We start from the raw sequence: 23,160 nt of genomic DNA on the forward strand, positions 1-23,160 counted from the left end.
CAGAGTGATCGTCTCACCTCTGAATATCTGAGGCCAGTTGGGTCGTTGTTTTACAACAACTTTATTGGAAACTGTTCACACATATTAACAGTTGAGATACAAACAGAAACATGAAATCAACACAGAAAACTTCACATTGTATGTTTGATAATCATGAGTGAATGTATATTTCAAACTAAATGACTGAACTCACTGGTTTTCTCAATGGTGACATTATCACTTCTATAAGTGTAGTAAACTGGGTTTCCTCTTGTTCCTCTGCAGCGGTAGATTCCTCCTTCAGATACTCTGATATCTCTGTTTTGTTGACCTCTGATTTTACCTTCAGAGGTTGTTTGGGTTCGTCTGAACCACTCATATTTCCATCCATCAGAGCTCTGCACAGAGCAGGTCAGTGTCACACTGCCCCCTACTGGTATGATTGTTGTTTCTGCTGTCAGTGTGGCCCTGGGTATATCTGCTGTTATGAAAAAGGAAACATATACATTTTTCATCCTCTTGACTAAAAATACAAGAAAATACATTTAAACTTTAAAAACTCCCCAGATGAAAGAACAAACTTTTTTCTCTGCACTTTAAGACAGTTTGATTTTCTGTTGCTGAATTGTGTCTATGTCAACATGATGCCAGAGCTGCAGTAACTCTTACATCACAAAGTAAGAATAGTAAAACTATTTGTCCATTTTCTGGCCTGAAGAAGTTACACTGAATGTAAACTAATGGAGTTCACTGCTGAAGGAAACACAATGATGTGTTAAGAGGGAAATGTTTGGTGTTTGTTTTATACTGTATAATAGAAAGAAGTCACCTTTTGTGAAGGTTTAAATGTTTCTTTTCCTTTTTAAAACTATATTTTTATCTGCTGTTGCTGTTATTATACATTAAAACACATACATGTAGTAATGATCGATTACAGCATTTGTGAGCAAAGTAACAGGTAAAATACAGCAGTCCTGGTTAAAGTTTCAAATTTCACAGCATGAAAAAAGTTTCCATAACAAAATTAATTAAAGATACTCTGTATTTTATACTATTTCTGAATATTTGAACACACATTATGAATAAATGCTACTGGTTACACACTGTAAAAAAATATTCCGTAGAAAAACAGAAAATGTCGCTGTGTTGCTCCTCCATCTCAGCCACTGAGACTAGTCGCAATTTATTCTGAGGAAAAAAAGAGAAACAACAAGACATTTTTAAAAAGTTTGTATTTTTATAATTTTTTTTTACCTAGAGCATAAACAACATAAACAAAAAAAGGATTAGGGCTGTGCGATATGACGATATATATCAGATTACGATATAAAAATGTCTATCGTTTCATATTATACACTATTCTTTGTTTTGTGGTGTTGCAAAATAAACTGTTTACGGCAATATTTTTTTCATGGTTTTGATGGTCACTGTAGTTGCTATATTATTTCTTAAAGTTCTCTCCTTCTCTTATACTTAAAATAACCACACTATGGACGGACAAGTGACTGTTTTTAACGCGTACTTTCGTTACCAACAATGAGGATAAAACCATCGTGTGGCTCCGCCGTCCGCTTGTTTATTTTCCACATAAACCTTTCACAATAAAGCTCAAGTTTCTGTTGAGACTTTTCAAACTAAACTGAAATTATATACATTATTCTCAAACATAAAATTTCAGAATATGCATCAAACAAATGACCTCAAATAAAAACATCAAGTAACTATAAATGGCGCTTACAGTCACCACGCAGACGAAGGCACAGAGAATACCAGCATGGCCAGCAAGGATGAGGCAGAACCAGAAGGACCAGTCAAAAGAAATCGAGGACCTTATTGTTAAATGAGGGGCTACCTCTGTAGCATGGACATGGTTTGGTTATGAAAAGTCTGACACGCCCCAGAAAACTGTACTATGCAAATTATGCCACAAACTGGTCCCCACCACCACTCGAACACGACAAACCTCTTTAACCACCTACACAAGAATCACATGAAAGAGTTTCGAGAGAGTTTACGAATGAAAAGCAAAAAAGAGTCGTCAGGTGCTCAAAATAATCCTTAGACTCAAACGTTAGAACAGGCTTTTCCTTGCAGCACGCCGTGTAATAAATACTCAGAAAGAAAATGGCGGCCATTTAAACTCATGTCTAAAAATGTATAGTTTCATGCATCGGTCAAAACACTCGACTCCAGGTACACGACGCCCAACTGAAAACATTTCACATAAGTCGAGTTGCCCGAGAATCACAGAATTTACAGAAAATGCACTATTTTGTGATATATATCGTTATCAGGAGAGATACGTCTTATATTGGGATATGAGATTTTGGTCATATCACGCAGCCCTACAAAGGATTATAATTCACGTAGAGTTGCATACACATAACACCATTCTGTTGCAACAAAAGCAGTTTATAATTAAAGTAACATACATACCTTGAAAAACTAAATCAACCACAACATTAAACTCACCTTGTGTTTGTAGAGAAGGTGATCAGGGTTTTTCTTCATTTCCTGAGACCAGCTGCTCTGGATCATCACCAGCTTGTATCTTCATCTTTTTTTTCCACTCGGGGAAGTCTTTCCTTTTCTTGGCCATTGCTCTGCACTGGAAAACCAAAGTGTGTGATCAAAGGTGAAATAAGGGATATTTTTCCACTGCAGGACTTAAAGTGCTTCAAGTAGTGATAGCTGTTGATCCATTTCTCAAATAATCTGTAAGGATCTGGATTTTTAAGAAAGATACAAATATCTCTGCTTATATTTGGCTAAAAGCTTGATATAGACAAGGCATATAGAGCCCCTGCACACCAGCACTGCACGTACATTATAGTTCAATCAAGAAATAGTTATTATTGATTTATTATTGAATTTTTTTAGTAATAATTTTTAGTATTTAATCACATTAGCACAGTGGGGTGACAAAAATATTCCACATACAAGAAATACTGCTCAGCATTTCATAAATTACATTTTCAACAAATGTTGGAGTAAAAACACAGTTACAGGGAAAATGTGTCTGTCTGTAAATATTAACTAAACATTTCTATGTGCTACAAAATAGACATACTGTAATTGTAAATGTGCTGAGGTGAAACTATACTTTCAATAATTTTACCACTACAGTCTGTTAACCACCGAAATAATCTATGCTGGTCAGCTAGCTAAAAGTCTTTACTTTAGCAGCCCAAATCAGAGGCTAACATTAGCATTTGCTAGCGTCAGCCAGGAAGGTCTGAGGCTTAAACTAGGGTTAGTGTAACTTTGCCTGAAACCCTTTAAAGTGTACAGTAGAGCCAACTGTAAAACACAGGTATTGATACAGTACTTATTAGAGTCCTAGAATAATTTCTAGAACCATGAACTTCTCACTTTCCCAGTTATCCACATCGCTGACTTTTGCTAATTAGCTAGTTAGCAGTCACAGCTGTGTAATACCCAGAGAGACACAGACAGCTAACTATAATATTTATGAAAACTGGTTCAGCCACTGAAGGGCAAAACTGGTGGTATCACAGTAAAAATTATTTTAACATTAACTAAAATAAAGCTTAAGTCATGTTAAACCTAAATAACAATTATTTTAAAAAATGAGTCAGCAAAATATTCCTGACTTGTCTGGAGACAGCCGAAACCAGTTAACAAATAAATTAACAATTCTTTCTAAATAAAAACACGGAGTCTTTTGAAAAACATTATTTTAATAAAACGAAACATGAGTTTTAATACTTACCACAGAAATTTGAAGGCAGTTTCTCCAACTTCAGAATCCAAAATCCAGATGAAGCCTGGAAGAAGCCTAATGGCTGCTCTTGCGCTTACTTTTCCCTCCTTTTCAGGTTCTTTTTCCCACAATGCATTGCAGTAGTTGAGAAATACAGAAAAATACCTGTAAATGACTAATACGGAAAATTCCTTCACGTTTATACAGTAGATTGTACTGTATTTTTACGGATTTTTTTTTACAGTGTAGCTGTTAGCTAAAAACGGTAATTTAGCGTAGTTTGCCCTGAATTCAGCTTTGACAAACAAACATGATCGACTGTTTCTAGTAGAATTCCAAAGTTGTCATCTTGTACCCTCTCAGAGTACCCCCTCTGTATGCTTGCAGAGACCCCTGCAGTAGGGAAACATGCAAAACGGTGCCCAAACCTTTGTATTTTAGCTTTATTTATGCCTTACACAGCATCCCAACTCTTTAGCTAACTTAATAACTTTAGCTAAAGTGAATAGTTAGTCTAATTCATTAGTGCAGCATTACTGGATCATCTCTGTTTGAAGTGATATAATGTGATATACAACTATCACTGAAACAGCAAACTTTGTAAATAAGCAAACAACACTTCTCATTCTCTAAACGTTTGGCCACAGCTGTAGATTACACTATCAGTGCTTGTTCACTCTTGACAATAATTACATTTCTAAATTTACTTTGTGCATTTACAGGTAAACAATATTTTATCTAAATGACTGCTTTGTCTTTGAAAAGGGTGAAGAGCCTGAGGCCGGTGACAGTCCAGTTCTACTCTAAGTACATCCTTACAGTGGCTCACAGGACAAGGCCACATTCTTGTCCTGCCAGAAGAGAAGAGAAACTTCAGAGTCTTCATGCAGTTCAACCACACCTGTCATACTCCATATGACAGGGGTCTCAAACTCCAGTCCTCAAGGGTCAAAGTGTCATGCAACTTTTCCATGCCCTCGAGGCAGTGGCGGCTGGCCCATAGGGGGCGCTCGGGCTCCGCCCCCCCAAATGTGGAGGAGTAAAAATATATATTTTTAAAAAATTCATCAATGATAGTTTTACTATGTGTGTGCCCATATACAGCCAGGCGTATTTTAACATTTTCACCAGCTGACTCATTAAAGTTCAACCAACAAACGGTGTTTTTCTTCTTCTGGGGCGCTCGTCAAAGCGCCCTTGATATGCAGCGAAATAGCCTATCATTAAATGGTTGCCAGGGGAAAATAATAAATATTTGACCTATCAGCGTCGCTGAATTAAATGGTTTGGGGGCGCTTAAAATTGCGCCCCTGCAGAAAACGTGAAAGCTCACGAGTTCATATGGACAACAGTGTAAAGCTAGCTGTGCTAGGGAAAACTAGCATAGCGGCGCAGCTAGATGATGGACATCGGATTGCTTTAAGAAGGCACAACGAAGAGGTAGATAAAAACCGTCATATTTTATCTAAAATCATCGATTGTATTAAGTTTTGTGGTGCTTTTGAGCTAGCAATGCGGGGACATGATGAAAGTGATTCCTCAGACAATCCAGGGATTTTTAGAGGTTTAGTCGACTTGATGGCATCAATTGATCACGACTTGAGGCAACACCTTGAAAATGCTACTGTATTTAAAGGCACCTCGAAAACAGTCCAGAACGAGATCCTGGATTGCATGTTGGCAGTTCTGAGAGAAAGGATCGTGGAAGAAGTAAAGGCAGCGAAGTTTTTAGCCATTCAAGCTGATGAAACCACTGACATTTCTACACACTGTCAGTTAGTCATGGTGCTAAGATACATTGACCAACGAAACCGTATTCAAGAGCGTTTTTTTGAATTCATCAAGCTACCCAATGCTTGTGCAGATGCAATAGCCAGTGCCTTATCGGAGAGGCTGCGCTTCATCCTCCCCCAGGGACAAGAGAGAAAGTTGATCGCCCAGGCCTACGATGGGGCCGCTGTAATGAGGGGTACCACTGGAGGAGTGCAGCGTAAGATACAGGACATTTATGCTAACGCTCACTACGTACATTGTTATGCCCATCAGTTAAACCTGGTAATGCAACAAGCAACCTCCCACATCCCTCAAATCAGTCACTTTTTTTCCGACATAGCAGGATTCGCTTCTTTTTTTACTAAATCGAGCAAGAGGACTGCAGTGCTTGACGAGGTGGTGGCGCACCGACTTCCAAGTGCATCGGCAACCCGTTGGAACTTCAACAGTCGTGCTGTGAATACAGTGTATGAACATAAAGACGATCTGGTGAGGTGTTTTCAGACCATCCGTAACAGTGAAGGATTTGATGCCCCTACAAAGAGAGATGCCGGTGGTTTCGTGAGAATGCTGGAAGACGAAGCTTTCTGTTTTTTCCTGGCCTTGTTTCACAAGATAATGCCACATGTAGACATGCTGTATAACCACCTACAGAAGAGAAACATCGATTCTGTCACCATCGCAGGGATCACCCAGACATTCATCAGCCGCATGCAGGCTATCAGGTAGGCATAAAAGCATAAATATGTAACCTAGAATAAATGTTAATTATCTATGCATAGATTCTATCAAATTCTCTGCATATATTCTGTGTTCTGTGACTTAAATGTTTAATGGAATTCAGATAATTTTGATTTATATCAGCCTTTGAAGTAATTTTATGAAAAAAATATTTGATTAAGTATATTTGATGAAGTATATTCCCAGTAATGATTTGATGTAGCCTATACCATAGGCTATTTCCTGAAATTATGGCCAGGGCCTTTATTTACTTGCACTGGTTTTCCCCCAGCCATTAAACCAGGTCCGGTTATTAATTAAATCCGGTAATTCCCGGTAATTAGAACACAACCTTTGTTTGGTTTGTGTTTGGTTAATATATCCCTATTCAGTTTTCAGAAGCCATTAATGAAACTTATGTATTGGATCAGGGAGGCACTTCCTAATCTGGTTGTGGATGAGGAGTACAGGGGACCTGTTCAAGACCCACCCACAAAGAGACGGAGAACATTGGGGGAAGACAGGCAACACCATTTGGCACTGGAGGTAAGCACTAGCTGCTTGGTCTGATTTAAATCGGATCATCAGATAAAATCTAATGACGATGCTGTCAGATGTCATTTGATATAGTGGTCATGACTGTTTTGTTTTGTTATGGACAGATTTTTTTTTTTCAGAATAATGATTAACATGAGACATGTGCCAAAGTCTTACCACTGAATCTAACTCTTACCAATTATATATTATTGGATAGGTGTGCGACACCATTATGAGCCATGCCAAGGAGAGGTTTTCTTTCACCAAGCACCTTGTCAGCGCCACTCTGTTGCAAGGAGACTTGTTCCAACAACACAGCAAAAATTTTCCAGATGCAGCACTACAAACCACAGTGGAAGCCTATCCCTCATTGGACAAAGCCAGACTTAAAACAGAACTGTCCCTGATCTACGACAACGAGGAGTTTCAGAGTTGTAGTGGTGCGCTGGCGCTCTATCAGGTTCTGATGGAAAACAACCTTCAAGACACATTCACCGAAACTGTAAGTCTTCTTAACATCCTCATCACCACACCAATGACAACATCAGAATCGGAGAGGTGTTTCTCTACTTTAAAGAGGATAAAAACTTTCCTGAGAAACAATATGGCTCAGGATCGGCTCAACGCTCTGGCTATGCTGTCCATAGAGAAAAAACTCACACAAGAACTTCCTGATTTCAACACCAGGGTCATCGAGAAATTTGCCACTCAGAAAGACAGACGAGCAAAGTTCTTGTACAAATAAGAACCCTTAACCATATTTACTCTCTTTCTCCATCCCTCTCTCTTTCTCTCTTTAGCCCACCCCCCCAATCAGTTTACAGTTGTTGTTTTCAATAGTTATTTTTCATTCATTCAAAAAAAAAAAAAAAAATCTGTTCATGTTCATTTTTACAAATCTATACAAATGGCCAGAATATGGTTGTTCATTTTTACAAATCTATACAAATGGCCAGAATATGGTTGTTCATTTTAAATTTAAATTAAAATTGTGTTGTTTGATGTACTCATTAAATGGGTCATTTTAGTCGATATCATAAAAATTGCCCCCCCTGAGATTTTTTTCAGGAGCCGCCACTGCCTCGAGGACTGGAGTTTGAGACCCCTGCCGTATGGTGTTCATGCTGTTTTCTACCACACAGTTACAGCATGTCTGACTACCTGTTCAGCATATGCAAAAATATATGATGAGTTTAAGCATGTGATGACTAAGGCTTTCCATTATGGTGTTTGTCATCACATGTCACAGACATCTGGATGATCATTTGGAATAAATAAAATACTAAAAACGTGTTACTTCATCTTTTATCTTTATTATTATTATTATTGTTCTTATTTTACACTTTTCATTGTTAGGCATTAGGTTTATTTGTAGTAGTCCTTTGCAACGTCTTTCCCTCTTCCATGTTACTGTGTCAGCTTGTCAGCATCTATTTGGGTTTGGAAGTGGAACAGAAAGTAAAGAAATCCAAAGTGCCATTAAAACCAGGAGAGGTTCTTATATTTCAGAAGAAGGGATTAATTCAAAAGAAATGACCTCAATGCCATATTTTATTTAGGAACCCTAGAGAGCACTTTGCAAAATAACACATTCTTATAATTTCACCCTCAGATGAGCCAAGCTACAACTGTCAGGGAAGGTGATGTAGGTACAGAGCATATGAGAGTGGTTAAGTTAATGTCTCTTGTCTAGATGAAGGCACAAGAGGGATCAATGGCAAGGCATAGAGATTCAGTATCTTCAGTCTTCAGTGGACACTCCATTTCTGGCACAAAACACCGTAAAAGATGGTCGATTTAGGAGGTGACCCGACAACTTCAGCCTGTCAAACATATTAATGGAGCAGTGTGTTTAAAAAAAAAAAAAATTAATTAAGCATGCACTCAGTACCCTAAGAATTATTATGGTAGTTAAACACAGTGATAGTTGTATATCATATCATATCACTTCAAACAGAGGTGATCCAGTAATGCTGCACTAATGAATTAGACTAACTATTCACTTTAGCTAAAGTTATTAAGTTAGCTAAAGAGTTGGGATGCTGTGTAAGGCATAAATAAAGCTGGCTGTTATCTTCACGAACAGCGGCACACGTGCTTTCAAGGTCAGCGACTTGTTGGCTCAGGTCTTCAGTTGCAAGCTCCAAGGACGAGACTCTCTCGACCTTTTCCTCTAGGGCTTGTCGTACTTGGTCCAGTTTTGAATCGAGGGTGTTAAATGAGGATTTAAATTCAGATGCTAACTCATCTTGGTGCTGCTGGAGCAGGGTGGTGATAGCCTTCAGTGTTAAGCGAGCGTCCTCCTTTTTATTTGCTTTTTGCACACTTAAAAGCCATTGAAAAGTATAACACCGTTCCCACCTCGCCCGGTGATCATCCACCTGCACCGATACGAGATCAAGGACCTCATCATCCAAGAAGTTAGGAGGAGAGGGAAATTTGACTACCGAGGTGTGCCCATCTAAATTGTGGAGAACTACAATCTCGAAGTCCTCAGTCAGCGGGCGCAGTACAAGGACATTATGTCAGAGCTCTACGGGCGAGGCCTGAGGCCGGCTCTCCTCTTCCCAGCACGGCTTTGCCTAACACAGGCCAGCAGCGCCAGAAAGTTTTTCAGCTCCGTGGAAAATTTCAGGATGCGTGGTTCAGCCCTGGCAGAACTCATAGGCCAGCAACTGGATTTCTGGAGGAATGTCTATGCAATGTCAGGAAAATGCTTTGTTCAAACAGGGAAATAAATTCAGCACCAAAGGAACCACAAGAAAATGTTCATCTTGCCTGGTACTAGAAGATAGATTTGTTTCTGCTTTTTTGCAGCAATCTAAAGGCCTGTTGATGGCTGCTTCGAAGCATTTTTTGTTTTTGATGCAAGTTACCCAAAGCCATGTGCCCAGGAATTACTTCACACTGTCATCATCCTGGAAATAGATGAATCCCAGGACATGAATCAAATACAATCAAATTAATGAGGTGTCCTTTAGCTATGATGGAAGTCTAAAATGTTGCTCACGAAGGTGCATGAAATGATCTGAGAGAGAGATTCCCTCTTGCCACTTTTCCAAAGTGTTGATGCATGTTAAGTACTGAAAAAGTCATCAATTCATCAGTTTTTTAAAGTTAAGATTTTTTACACGTAATTTGTTCTAAAACAGAGCCAGCTTTACATAGCATGTCTTCATGTGTATTAACATGTACATGTGCTGTAACACACACACACACACACACACACACACACACACACACACACACACACACACACACACACACACACACACACACACACACACTATCACAGTAACCTATTTGTCTCAGTTACTAGTATCTTTAGAAACATACTGCCTGATAATTTAAGTTCTTGGTTGTGTTCTGTTTCTGGGTTTTGGTTCAAGTGTGACAAAAAAGTATAAAAATGAAGAGTAATTTTGAGTGCTACAGAAGATAGAAGATAGAAGATCAATACTGTTACAGTTTTTTACAGACGCTAGGACACATTTCTCAATACTTAGGTCACTTTTGCAAAACTCTTCACACAATCCTCCTAACTGACCGTCAGCTTGGCAAAGCAGTTCATTTCACATTCAAAATGCACTACAACTACCAAAACACTTCATTCAGGTCTCAAATAAACTCATTCTTCCAGAACACTAGCAAAGGTTGACAGCCGACAAACACACTTTGTCACCCACAAAACAATGACCTAAAAAACACTAACAACATGTAGCATTACACAGTGTTTTCTTGTGTAAAACAAGGACACATCTCTCTTTATAATTTCAATATATGTTACTGGAATGAATCAGACATCATGCAGAATTCGTTAATATTTGTTTATGTATTTTTATTGTTTTTGCACTAAGTAATCCCAAAATACAAGAATTTGTATACACACCATCCACTGATACACATACAATAGTAATGCTAATCTACTCGGTCTTCTCCATTTGGCCACAGGTTCTCATCCACATCACATCTTATGTCATCTAGGGCAATACACCTAGGAAAGAATCTTCTGGCTGCCAGAATTGAAGGAGTTGAAAAATTGAAGGAGTAACACCTGTGTAGATGTTCATCTACAATGAGAATAAGCTGTGGCTGGTTAAACTGCAATTTTAGATTTAAAATATGTTTCAATAAAATATTGCTGTTGGATTTTGCTGTCTTTTCAAGTTTTGCATTGTGTTATTGTTTTGGCCATAAGTTTAACAGTTTTGAAAACAGTATGTAAGTACATGCAAAATGTCCTGTCCGTACAAAGATTTTTGGCAGTTGTGTCTGAGTGAGAAGATAATTCATGAAATTTGAGAGATGTAGTCATTGAATGCATTTTGTGCCAAAACAATGATAACTGGTCCTCAGTTTAGCCCACATAGACTTCTGTTGTGCTCACTGTGTGAGGAGTTTTGCAAACGTGACCTAAGTATTGAGAAATGTGTCCTAGCGTCTTTAAAAAACTGTAATATTCAATAAAGAGGAACAAAAGAAAAAAAACACATCTTACCTTCAGCATTTCCATAGAACAATGTTCTGAGCACTACAATCAAGATTGAAACATCATCAAAGTGACAGAAAATCATCTCATTATGAACTAAAACATTTATAAAAAGGTGAATTTTCAGATGACACAGCTCATGCTCATTCTCCATTTTCTTTGCTTTCTAGACTTTAAACTGGTAGTGTAAAACAATTGAACACAATGTAGCATCAAATTCTTAGACAAAGTTGTTCCCCCACTCAAAAACTCTAATTTACACAAATGAAAAACAGTTTTTTATTTAATCAGTGCCATATAAACAGTTACAATTAGTTATGTACTTACAGAATAGCCCCAGTACACAGAGCAAAGAGCGCCTCATCCTCACATCCAGCTCTGCTGCACTCTGATCCACAGCTAAGCTTTAAGTGTTTCGGTTTTCAAAAATAATTAAGCAGAAGAAAGAGATGATGTACTTAAGACCGTCCTTCTTTCTTCCTTCCCTTTTACACTGAGCTCAAACATCTGCTGTAACTTCAACCGCAGCAGAGTTTGCGTTTCCTGTCTGTTCAGAATATACAAGCATGTTTCTTGTGTTGTTCCCTTTCTCTGTGTTATTAAAAAAAACTGTTCTCAGGCAACATTTTCATCCAGGTTATAGATTTACTTCTTTCTTTTTTTGAAACTCAGATTTTTGCCGTGACCCATGGATTGTTGTCATACTTATTTGTGGCTGAATGGCAGCATGCTATTTGAATCTGACAGTCCTGAGAGGGTTCATGCAAAACATGCTCTGGCCTAGCTGAAATGAACACACTTGGTTTGGTCTTATCTGACTAAAGAATGCTCCCATTACGCTGCAGAAAAAGATTTTGACTTTTTGCTCAACTCTTTTTTTTTCCTTTTTTTTTTTGGCATTATTACAATGAAAAGCATCCTTTCACTTCTGCATGCATCTGTAAATGTTTTCATCTTGTGGTTTAATTCTGGTTAGAAGGTGGTTGTGACCAGAGTATTTATGTGGCAGAACTGAACCACTGATTTTTTTCACTGACCAGAGAGCAAAGATATCACACATATATTGCTATAAATTGCATAGCTACAGCTTCTGTTATAAATTTGGTGGGAAAATACACCAAATAAAATGCAAAAACACAATACTCAATATGTTTGTGTTGAAAACTACATTTTGTCAACTGAATCTATTGAAGAGCAAAGAAGCCGATTGCCATGCTTCTGCGATATTCTACCATGTACCGTTTGTCCACATGTTCCTTGTTTGCACTTTCAAAATATTTTGTAGCACCAGGTTCTCGACTCTAAAGGAGACACCAAATATCAGGATTTATGTGTAACAACGTCTAGTTCCAGCACTATTATAATAATTGAAGTTTATTGAATAGTATGTTTTTCTAAATTATATAGAAGCAATAACTTTAAAAACTGAATACATGTTGAGAAATATATAAAGCAAAGCAAAAGCCATGTATTACTTCATTGTGCTAAACGGTTCACTTAGACTGAATTTCTTGGTAACACAAAAAGAGGTGTCTATCTCTACTATCAATTAAGTGTTCTCTGGAAGGCTGCACACATTCAGCTTAAATTTTTCTTCCTCATTTTAGTTGAGTAGACCAGAGGAAAAATGGCAAAGTCACTGTGTTTTTAACTTAGGAGATACACAGATAAGCCTGTAGCTGTCAGTGCCTGTGACAATAACTTTAAGTTGCACTTGCAGTTCTTTTCACAGGCATAATAACTCTGTGAAAGGCCTGTACCAAATAAGCACACTCATTTAAACAATTCCTCATTCAACAATTATGTCCAGTGAAATAAATGGTAGCAGCGTTTCGGTCTGTGGTGGTTGGATGTGGTTTGTGGTTCAGCTGCAATGAAGAGGTGGTGCATTAGGTTCAGGGGGAATGCCAGGGGAGGCTGAAGGGAGAACTGCCAGGCATCTAATTCTGTCCATCCTGGTTTACACAATAGTATACCCGGACTGTGGTGTGTGTGACTTCTGGAGTGAAACAGACAGAATAACATTTGTATAAACACAGTTAACTATATAAAATTGGAAAGCAAAACTATAAACTGTGAGAACTGTGGACAACAGTGTGAGACTGTGTGTGCAGTGGGAGATGTGCTACAAACAGATTGGACCTGATTAAAATCACAAGCCAAAGAAAGCTTACTTACCACAGCAGTGATTCATTACTGACTATGCTTAAATAAACACCTAACTTTCTACTAAGCACATATCAGAGTCAATAATTACAATGTGTAATTATGTCTGAGCAGCACAATAACAATGTGCTGAACTACATGGCTCAAACCAAAGAAGTCAACTTTTGTCAAACATTACAGACAGAAAGCCAACTGCAACACAAATCTAAACTGCAAAAAACAAGTCCTCATTTATTACACCCTGGCTCATTGGCTGCAACAAGACAGGGAGATGGAACAAGGTGATAACTAATTAGGAATCGATTACTGACAATATAAATAAAGAGAACACATTTGTCAGCAGGTCAGTCGTTTGAAGCATGGATGGATATGTGGCAGTGTATAAATACCAAATAACTCATGAAATCATGCTGCGGATAAGCAAGATCAAGTCAGGATGCTGATGCCAAAGTCAGGACAGAGAGAAGCCTTCATAGTCTTATACATTCATATACGATTCACAAAAATTATAGTTTATTGTTTAACTGTTTAAAGTGAGATATATAACTATTTCATCTTACTATCTTGTTCAAGTACTTGCACAGTCTCTATGTTTTGGACGCAGGGTTTAGATTTTCATAGGATATTTAGGTTTGATTTAGTTTTGTATTTTCTATAATCTGTGTAATATGGTGCTTTGTTCTGTATTATTGATATATGCTGATAGACAATAGTTTTTGGCTTTCCTTATTCATTTGTTAGCTTTAGTTCCTTGACTCATTTAGCTAAAAGTTTGTTTATCACTTTTTATATTCCCATTCTCTCCTTGTTTGTTTATCTTGCATCTCTGTGTAAAGCCTATATGTCTTAGTCTAATATGTCTTGCCGGGATCTCATCTTGTCTTACTGCCCTCTTTACTGTGTCCAAATTCAGGTGTAGCGTGCTTCACATTTGTAGGCAATTATGTCACCGCGACGCAACAAAGCCTGTCCAAATTCGATGGGGCCAACAAATGCGTCTTCCTTTTCCCTCGATTTGACGGGGAGTGCATCCTTCGTGGCCCAGCCTTTCGCAGAATTCATAGCATGGCCCAGCCAATTCCAGTTTCCAGCGATGGCGGTCTTTCGTTACTCAAGTTAAACATTATATATAAGCAGGGGTGCACATAAGTGGTCTGCAGGTGTGCATTCGCTGTCAAAATAAAAGACGCACTCCAGATAAGACGTTGCAACGCTAGAGTGGAATTTTCACGCCATATTCGCACCACATCTCTGTGCGTTCATCGTTTGTTTGAAGCCAGCTCACCTCCTGCAACCACTTTTCCGAGAATACGCGCTTCTTTTGTGGTTCGGACTCCTTCTGACATTTCTTTGGAGGTGGAGGAACACCAAAGTAATTGCTTAAAGGAGCTTCTTCGACATCTTTAAGAGTTCTAAACAAATGTCTGTCCTCCTCCAGAAAATCTTATGTACGCAAACGCATGCTTCAACTTCTTATCTGGTGCGCATCTTTTATTTTGACATCGAATGCGCAGCTGTGGACCAGCTGGTGACGGAAACCCTCCGGCCTACCTGGCCAGCATGCTACCTCTGAATTTGGACACAACACTTTTTTGTAGAGTACTTTGTGTTTAGTTCTTCGTCCCCTGTCTCGTCATCTGTATTTGGTTTCAGCCTTCCTCCCCTATGTTGCATATCCCCTCATTATCCTGTGTCTACATATTGCCAGTCTTCCTTGCCCTTTGTCGTGTTCTCATTTATGGTTGTGTCTGTCCTTGTGTGTTTGGTCAGAAGAGGTTTGGTTTCAGATTATTTATTTATTATTTATTATTACAACTAATTTGATTAACTGTTGACAGTATCTTGAGTAGGGATAAAAGGAGAATGTTTAAGGGGCAGAGTTTCACCAGCCTACAAAAAACTATGTCTACAAAATGTGGAACGATTCCAGAGTGATAATTGATCATTTTCCTCAGCTTGAAATTGTGAAGACTGTGAATGTCTCATTATAACTAGAGATGGACCGATCCGATATTACGTATCGGTATCGGTCCGATACTGACCTAAATTACTGGATCGGATATCGGAGAAAAATAAAAAATGTAATCCGATCCATTAAATATCACGAAAGCACCTCACAAAACTTGCAACACGCCGTAACTCACCTCAGAACGTTAGCATGTCGGAGCAGTATGCATCACGTGATAGAGCAGCTGTGGCATGCGGGACCTGTCGGTGGTCTGGATAGCATGTGGAGCTTCGCTAGCAACCCGGCATTTCATCTCCGACAAAGTTATCCCCGAGAGAAGTAAAGCAAGTGTGTAAGTCCATCTCTGAATGTTTGTAAAGCATTCCTGCGTTAAGCTTAACAAGCGACTGCCTCTTCTTGCTGCTACTTCAATCATGAAACTGCTTAATGATCAGCTGATCGGCTTTTCTGTCGCGAGTCCGTGTCTCTAGTTTGCTTTTGGCCCACTTTGCACCAGAAAGAGGAAACCAGCGGCTGAACAGCAGCAGCACGTTTAAGCTTGATCAGCTGTTGTTAGAATGTATTTAATATTACTTTCTACTCGAGGATCTTTTTCTACGTAGCTGACGCTGGTAACTGTGCAGGGGCGGATCTAGCAAAGTTTAGCCAGGGGGGCCGATAGGGCATGAACAGGGGAAAGGGGGCACAAAGACATACTTTTCTTTCTTATTCTCGTTTAAAATGTCTAGCTTTTAATAAATAATTATCTGACACCCAAAGTTTTAATTTGATGTAAAATGAATAGAAGTCAATTACTGTATATAGTGACTATTAAGTCTAATATTTATACCCTAGTAAGCTATAGTACTTTTTCCTTTGGGAAGGTACCATCTGTGCAGTCTGCAATTTTGTTGAAGAAAGATGTTGAATCTATTTAATATTTCTTGAAAAATAATTGATTTCTGTGCATTTTTTTTTCACACTGCATCAAATTAAGGTTGATTACGTCGATTAAGCATCATGAGGTGGCGCGTGAGGGGTGGTTCCCTATTTTTTATTTATTTATTTTTGTTGTTGCTGGGAGTTGGAACCCTATTAGTTAGGTTGCTTAATATTTATGCTAAGTACTCTTTAAAATACCAGAATAGGGAGGATGGTGTAGGTTTAAGTTTATTAGATTGATCAGTATTGCTGAACTATGAAATATTTTTTTTGTATACAGGTATAACAGAATAGCTTTAGTGTAGTTGTTGTTTTAAACTTGAGTATGAACTTATACAAAATGCAGCAAGATATTTAAAAAAAACAGTTTTGTTGATTAAAAAACATTATATCGGATTCATATCGGTATCGGCAGATATCCAAATTTGTGATATCGGTATCGGTATCGGACATAAAAAAGTGGTATCGTGCCATCTCTAATTATAACAATACATAATTTTTTTTTTTTTTTTTAATTGAGAGGCTGTAGAAACTTCTGCATACAAGGACAAGGCTGAAATCTGGCATAGAAATCACTGTATGAGTGTTTTAACAGGAGATTTTCCAGGTTAAAAGTAGAGACACTTCATATCAGATAGACTCAGTTTGCTTTTCACTGTGGTGTTCTTTTTTGTCCTTTTCAAACACAAATTCAAAATGATACTTCACTGACTTAAATGCTGTCTTGCTGGCATAATAATAGCTGAGGTATCTGACACAACCTGCAATCCAGCTGCCAGCAAGTAAAGGAGGGACGGAAACATACAGATTTTCCAAATACTGATTTTTGCTGTTGGTGATGTTTGGGTTTGTTTGTTGGCAACAATAGAATAGGGGAAATACATTTAAATGTAACCTGCTGTTTATGGTATATTATTTGTTTTTTATATACTGCCTATACAAGTTTCAATAGCTATTCAGCAGGGTGGCTTTGACATATAAAGGTTTGAAAATAAAAATAAAAACTTGAAACATGGGGAAATATTATTTATTTTTTTGTATTTATTTTAAACAGACTCATACAGGCTGTTTCAGTGTGAGTAATTTCAGTTTCACAACATGTCACTTTTTTTGTTGGATTTTTTCCACCTTCCATGTCTCAACACGACAGTGACCACAATTATTTTTCATTGCTTTTCACAGTATCTTGCATACTTAAATGTAACAGTGATAATTATCAAAGAGAAATTTCCACTGTACTCTTTGTCTGAACTCCTTGTTTACTCTCTGCTATGTGCTGATACCATGAAAAAAGACATCTCATAAACAGAAGGCTTTTCGCTGAAACCGCATGCTTAGTTTCCCCATTTTGGGGAAATCATGAGGTTTTTCACTTGATAAAAATAAGGCAGAGGCAAAATAGAAAGTAACCAATAAAAGTCTTTTACACCCAATAGAGTAGCAAATAAGAACATTTATTTCATTCACAATATATAAAATGACTCTAAAAAGAGCTAAAAGATAAATCCTTCTCAAATAGAATAACAAAAGATGATAAAAATAAGACAGGACAATAAAAATAACTAAAGTAAAATGGACAGAGCAAGCTTGAAGTCCAGCAGTATCCTGTTTTCATGGCAACAAAAGTCATGGCAAACAACTCTGACTTTAAGTTGCGCTATATAAGAAACTAAATATATGATCACATATTTCAAAGTATTTATTTATTTATTTTGCAGCTTTTGGAACAGGATAAATTCAAAGTTTTATACAAAACCTTTAACAATGAATATTTTTTTTAAAGTGTGTTTTAAAAATATATAATCTTCATAAAAATGAGAGCATAGATTTAAATTAAAAAATATCAGAGGAGCAAGAGTGGCTTCATAACAAGCTTCTTCTTGGCTTTGCTGCTACAGCTCTCCTCACTGACCTGTAAGACAAGCACAAAAAGACAAAGTGATTTCCAACATGTAAAGATATTATGAGCTGAAGACATTTAATAATGTGAAGAATAAATCAGCCTGCATGGCAGCAGAATTACTGAGAGAGCTTTCTGATGTGACTTCAGAATAAACTGCTGCATCAGCTGCAGGACTTGATGTTCCTGTGAATGAAGAGAAGATCATTGAAAACAATAATATCATTAACCAGGAGGAAACTTGATGTCTCCACTAATGTAAAGAGTAAGATAGATTTTATAATCCAAGTAATGAATACTTGTGAATACCTAAATATAAACTATAAAATAAACAGATTTACATTTTAAGAGCAGATAAACATGTTGAACAATATTCAGTGGAGATGATGGCAGACTTTGCTCACCTTTGTTTTTCTTGGCTTTTTCTTTTTTGGGCTGTTTGACCTCAGCATACATCAGACTGTCCTCTAAAAGAGACGTCAGAGCTCAGCACACATTTGTTCAGCACAGATATGATACAAACATGTTGGATACATATGAACTTTAAACTTTTTGCAACTACAGTGAAAGAAATCTAAGTAAAAATCATTTGTTGCCTGTGACACTTCAGCTTTGCATGTGTGTGTTTTGTGATTGAGGTCTGGGTCAGAATCTGTGGATGCTGTGATTCAGCAAAGCTGAAACACTGATTAGTAAGTGAATAACTAAACTCCATGTTGACCTATAATTACCTGCAATATAATGATGTGATGACACATTCAAGTACAAACACTGAATGACACTGTTGTGACTGTACCTGCAGCTCCCGTCTTCACCTCAGAGTAAATAACACACTCCTTTGGTTTGTGATGCTTCCCTGTTAAGATGATCAGATTAATTCACAAAAGAAAATAATTAATACAATTTTTTCCCCCACACAATGTGTGCTTTGCATACTCCTCTTTTCAAAATCTTTAAGCTTAATGAGAGAATATGTGACATCTTGGGTTTCATCTGGAACTGCAATAAAAAAAAGAAAAGACAAAGAAAAAGTTAAATGTTTATAAACATATCACGAGATAGTCTTCTTAAATCTCACACCTTTTTCATATCTAGCTGTTGTGTGCTTTTCAAACTGGAGTACACCAATTTCACTGTATTCAACTTGTGTGAATACATAAAGATAACAGTAGTATTAGTATATGTGTGAATAATTAAAGTGTGTGTAGTAAATAAACTCTCTAATACAGGATGAAAAGAAGAGGCTCTTACACTTGGACTGTCTGCAGCGATACAACAAGAGCAAGAGAATAATAATGAGAGAGACTCCACAAACCAGTCCAACCATCAACCACACAGGAGATGAAGAGCTGTCAGCTCCTGACACAGTTACTGTAACAACAAACAAAAATTAATTAATAAATTATAATCTTATGAATAAATACATTCATAAAATGGAGCCAAGTGACTTTGAGACTTAAATCAGACAATCTAACGTTCCTTCTCAGTCATTGGTTTATAAAACTCAATCGCATGTTTTGATCCTGCTCACCTTTAACTGACATCCAGCTCTGTGCTGACTCTCTTCCTGAGTACTGACACTTGTAGAAACCTTCATCAGACTTTGACACTGCAGAGATCTTCAGCTCCCCTCGGGGATCATTTTCAATAAGTTTGTCATTGTGATAGAAAAACACATTGGAAAGTATTTTTTGTGTTCTCAAACTGCAGCTCAGACTAACAGAAGCTCCCTCAGTCACAGGATGAACAGGACTCACCAGGATAGGACCATTACCATCATCTGTGACACAATCACACACAATTGTTTCAGTCACATCAGCAGCTGCACACTTTTAGAAAGAGCTGACAAACAATAATAAGAACAGATTGTACAAATGCTTTTCATCATGAAGATCTGATCTTGTGTATTTAAAAACTGCTGTATGTGTTTTATTTTTCTCCACATGAAATGACTTCACATACAGCAAAGCTGGGACAAATGTTCATGTCACGTCTAAATGATTAACATCCAAGTAGTAAATGTATAATAACATACTCTGTACAGTGATGTTGACTGCACTGCTGAACTCTCCTGATCCAGACTCACACCAGTACACTGCAGTATCTGACTTTGATGTGTTGATGTCACATGTGGATCCAGTCATTCTCCTACAGTCAGAGAGTCGGCCGTCCTCAGAGAACTTCCTCACTCTCCACTCAGTGAAGTTTCCCTCACAGGTCAGTGAGACAGAGTCAGAGGTGAAGTGTTGCACTCTGTCAGGACTCACTGTGAGAGACGCTGCTGAATGAACATCTGGAAACAACATGCAGTGAAGACACAAAGCTCACAGATGTTAGGATTCAAAATGTCAAATTAGTATTAGAAAAAAAATGATGAGTTGAATCTTGGTGGATTACAGTGATGACACAACTTATTAAACAGAAACAAACTGACCTGCAGACCAGACAAACTTTGGTTGACTGTGATCAGTGTGATACTCTGGGTCTCCTCTTCCAGCTCTGCACACATATCCTGCTGTGTGTGTCTGTCCATGAATGATGTAGGAGTCCTGTGCAGTCCCACTGCCATCAGGTAGCAGCTCATAACTGGAGGATTTCTCTGATAGATCAGGAACAGCTTTATACCAGTAGAAGCTCCATCCTGCAGACGGATGTTCAACCTCACAGTTCAGAGTTACTGAGGCTCCAGGACTCAGCCATGATGGAGACACAGTGAGGACAGATCCTGTTGGAAAGTAATGAATATTATTTCGTCAGGCTCACTCTCCATTTTTTCTCAATGCTTTTCTCAGTGTTTTTTTCCCCCAATACGTTTCCCTCTTTTATGTTCTGTTAATCTGTGATATTTATGTTTCATATTTGTATTCTTGTGAAAATTAATATATTTTACTTGACTAGAGAGCACTTTTAGTCAGTTCCCATGGACTCTACATTTTACATGACTGTTCATGTTCAACAATTTCCAATAAGAGCATTATTACAATGCCAACGAGGTTACCGTGAAATATAATTTTGTTTTTCCTTCATAGTAATCCTCAGTCATCAATCTATTTAACATTGTTGGTGAATACAAACTCACCAGTTTTCCCAATCCTGACTGACTGGCTGTCCTCTGTGTAGTAAACTGGGTTTCCTCTTCCTCCTCTGCACCTGTAGAGTCCTTCCTGTGAGACACTGATTTGTCCATTTGAGTGGAAAACTGCATCTTGTGTGGTCAGGGCTTCAGAGGATTTCTCATCTCTGTACCAGTAGTATTTCCATCCAGATGATGATGATGGGTTCACAGAGCAGGTCAGGGTCACACTGCCCCCTACTGGTATGATTGAACTTTGTGCTGTCAGTTTGGCTTTGGCTTTACTTGCTGTTGAGGTGACAGGAAAAAGTACATCAGTACATCACAAAATACAAATGTTGCACAAACAAATTGCTTTTAGATATTTTGTGTCCTGTGTTGGATTTTTCCTGCCTTGTGAATAGCATCTGATGCAGACCCATGTATTTATTTATATATTTGTATAATAATAATAATAATAATAATAATAATAATAATAATAAGAAGAAGAAGAAGAAGAAGAAGAAGAAGAAGAAGAAGAAAGTTACCATTAATAGTCAGAGTTCACAGATAGTAACTTTCACATTTAGCTCAAAAGTGCAGCTTTCCAAGTCTTAATGCAAATTTGCATCAGACAAACGTGTTAAAAGAAGGCCCTTTCCAGTCTGAATCTGTCATTCTTATCCATTTTAGATCGAACTGCTGTACAAATGCATTGTGATGCAGACCCAGTTTTCTGTTCCATTACAGAGCCTATAACACCTTCAGACAGACCTGGATCAGTGTCACAGTTATCTGGGTTGAGACACTGATATAGATGATTTTCAGTGAAAACATGTTCAGATTCTGAATAAATGTAAAAGCACTTAATAAGTACACAAAATGGCAAACTAATATTGAATTCTGATTTTCACGCTTTTAAAAACACAAACTACTGCAGATTAACTGGCTCCACTCTGAGGTTTGATTTTGTGAATGAGGAACTGAAACCCAGTGTTAGTCAGCTGGTTCAACTGGAGCAGAAGAGGATGAGTCAGGGAGAAACTCTGAGTTTGTTAAAGAAAACCTGTCAGAAGCCTGTTACCATGGTAACTTGGTAACCTAACTCAGAGTTAGGGTAAGTTAACTGTCTTTCTGGAACAGAAACCCAGGGTCTCACAGCTTACAGAGAATGTTGTTAGCACAGATCACATAATGATCCATTTCAGTTTAACAGAAAACTAAAAATTCAACTCAGACCACTCTAGAAACAGAACAAACAGATTCAGGTCTTTCAGTTTGTTACTTTTGGAAATTACCGGTTTCAGTAATGGTGACTTCATTGCTCTCTTCTGTGTAGTAAACTGGATCTCCTCTCCCTCCTCTGCAGCGGTACAGACCTCCTTGTGAGACACTAATAACTCTGTTTGTTTCACCTTCTCTTATGAGCTGGATTTCAGAGGAGACTGAATCACTTCTGAACCAATAAACATTCCAGCCAGCAGAGCCCTCCACAGAGCAGTTTAGTGTCACACTGCCCCCTGCTGGTATGATTGAACTTTGTGCTGTCAGTGTGGCTCTGCATTTACTTGCTGTTGAGGTTACAGGAAAAGAGAAATATCAGATTTTCACTCGCTTCAGGAAGAACTTTGTTATAGAAATAATAATAACAACTTATTTTTAAAAGTGCCTTTCAAACACCTAACGACACTTAACAATAGAATAAAACACGTAAGAGAACAATGACAAAACGAAGAACAACTTAGAGAGAGAGAGAGATTCCCACAGCCTGGGAGCAGATCAACTGAAAGCTCTGGTTTCCATGGTGCTGAGATCAAAAGAAGGCACAACAAGTCGGATGTGAGCAGGCAGAAGAGGTGGTGCTTATCAGGTTAGAAAGTTATGGAGGAGCAAGGTTATGACGGGCCTTGAAGGTGAGCAGAAGAATTTT

General features: G+C 37.9%; 2 protein-coding genes and 1 long non-coding RNA gene across 4 annotated transcripts; 1 reads left to right on the top strand and 2 right to left on the bottom strand.

Annotated features, from left to right (window-relative positions):
- Positions 1–1,098: 1,098 nt before the first annotated feature.
- LOC146714531 (uncharacterized) lies at positions 1,099–3,907 on the bottom strand. Its single transcript, XR_014918822.1, has 3 exons — positions 3,713–3,907; positions 2,452–2,587; positions 1,099–1,167 (listed from the first exon to the last, which is right to left on the bottom strand). It is a non-coding gene; the product is annotated as an uncharacterized LOC146714531 (long non-coding RNA).
- A 787-nt stretch (positions 3,908–4,694) lies between these two features.
- LOC146714532 (zinc finger MYM-type protein 1-like) lies at positions 4,695–7,808 on the top strand. Its single transcript, XM_085450919.1, has 3 exons — positions 4,695–6,201; positions 6,628–6,742; positions 6,951–7,808. The coding sequence occupies exons 1-3, from the start codon at positions 4,985–4,987 to the stop codon at positions 7,476–7,478; spliced, it is 1,860 nt and encodes a 619-aa protein (XP_085307045.1). The 5' UTR covers positions 4,695–4,984; the 3' UTR covers positions 7,479–7,808.
- Positions 7,809–17,711: 9,903 nt separating this feature from the next.
- Positions 17,712–22,754, bottom strand: LOC146714533 (uncharacterized). 2 transcript variants are annotated; one of them, XM_085450928.1, is made up of 10 exons: positions 22,529–22,754; positions 21,258–21,539; positions 20,613–20,903; positions 20,214–20,471; positions 19,710–19,958; positions 19,430–19,537; positions 19,115–19,177; positions 18,975–19,034; positions 18,583–18,645; positions 17,712–18,364 (listed from the first exon to the last, which is right to left on the bottom strand). In XM_085450928.1, exons 4-10 carry the CDS (start codon positions 20,320–20,322, stop codon positions 18,240–18,242), a joined length of 777 nt encoding a protein of 258 aa, XP_085307054.1. In that variant the 5' UTR covers positions 20,323–20,471; positions 20,613–20,903; positions 21,258–21,539; positions 22,529–22,754; the 3' UTR covers positions 17,712–18,239. The 2 variants fall into 2 exon arrangements, with proteins under 2 accessions (XP_085307054.1, XP_085307053.1); XM_085450927.1 differs by having other exon boundaries at positions 19,430–19,549.
- Between the last annotated feature and the right edge of the window lie 406 nt (positions 22,755–23,160).

This window comes from Copadichromis virginalis, linkage group LG3 (genome assembly GCF_057382275.1).
Source record: "Copadichromis virginalis isolate Kocher_CV1m ecotype Utaka linkage group LG3, C_Virginalis_male_GT1.1, whole genome shotgun sequence".
NCBI classification, from domain to species: domain Eukaryota; kingdom Metazoa; phylum Chordata; class Actinopteri; order Cichliformes; family Cichlidae; genus Copadichromis; species Copadichromis virginalis.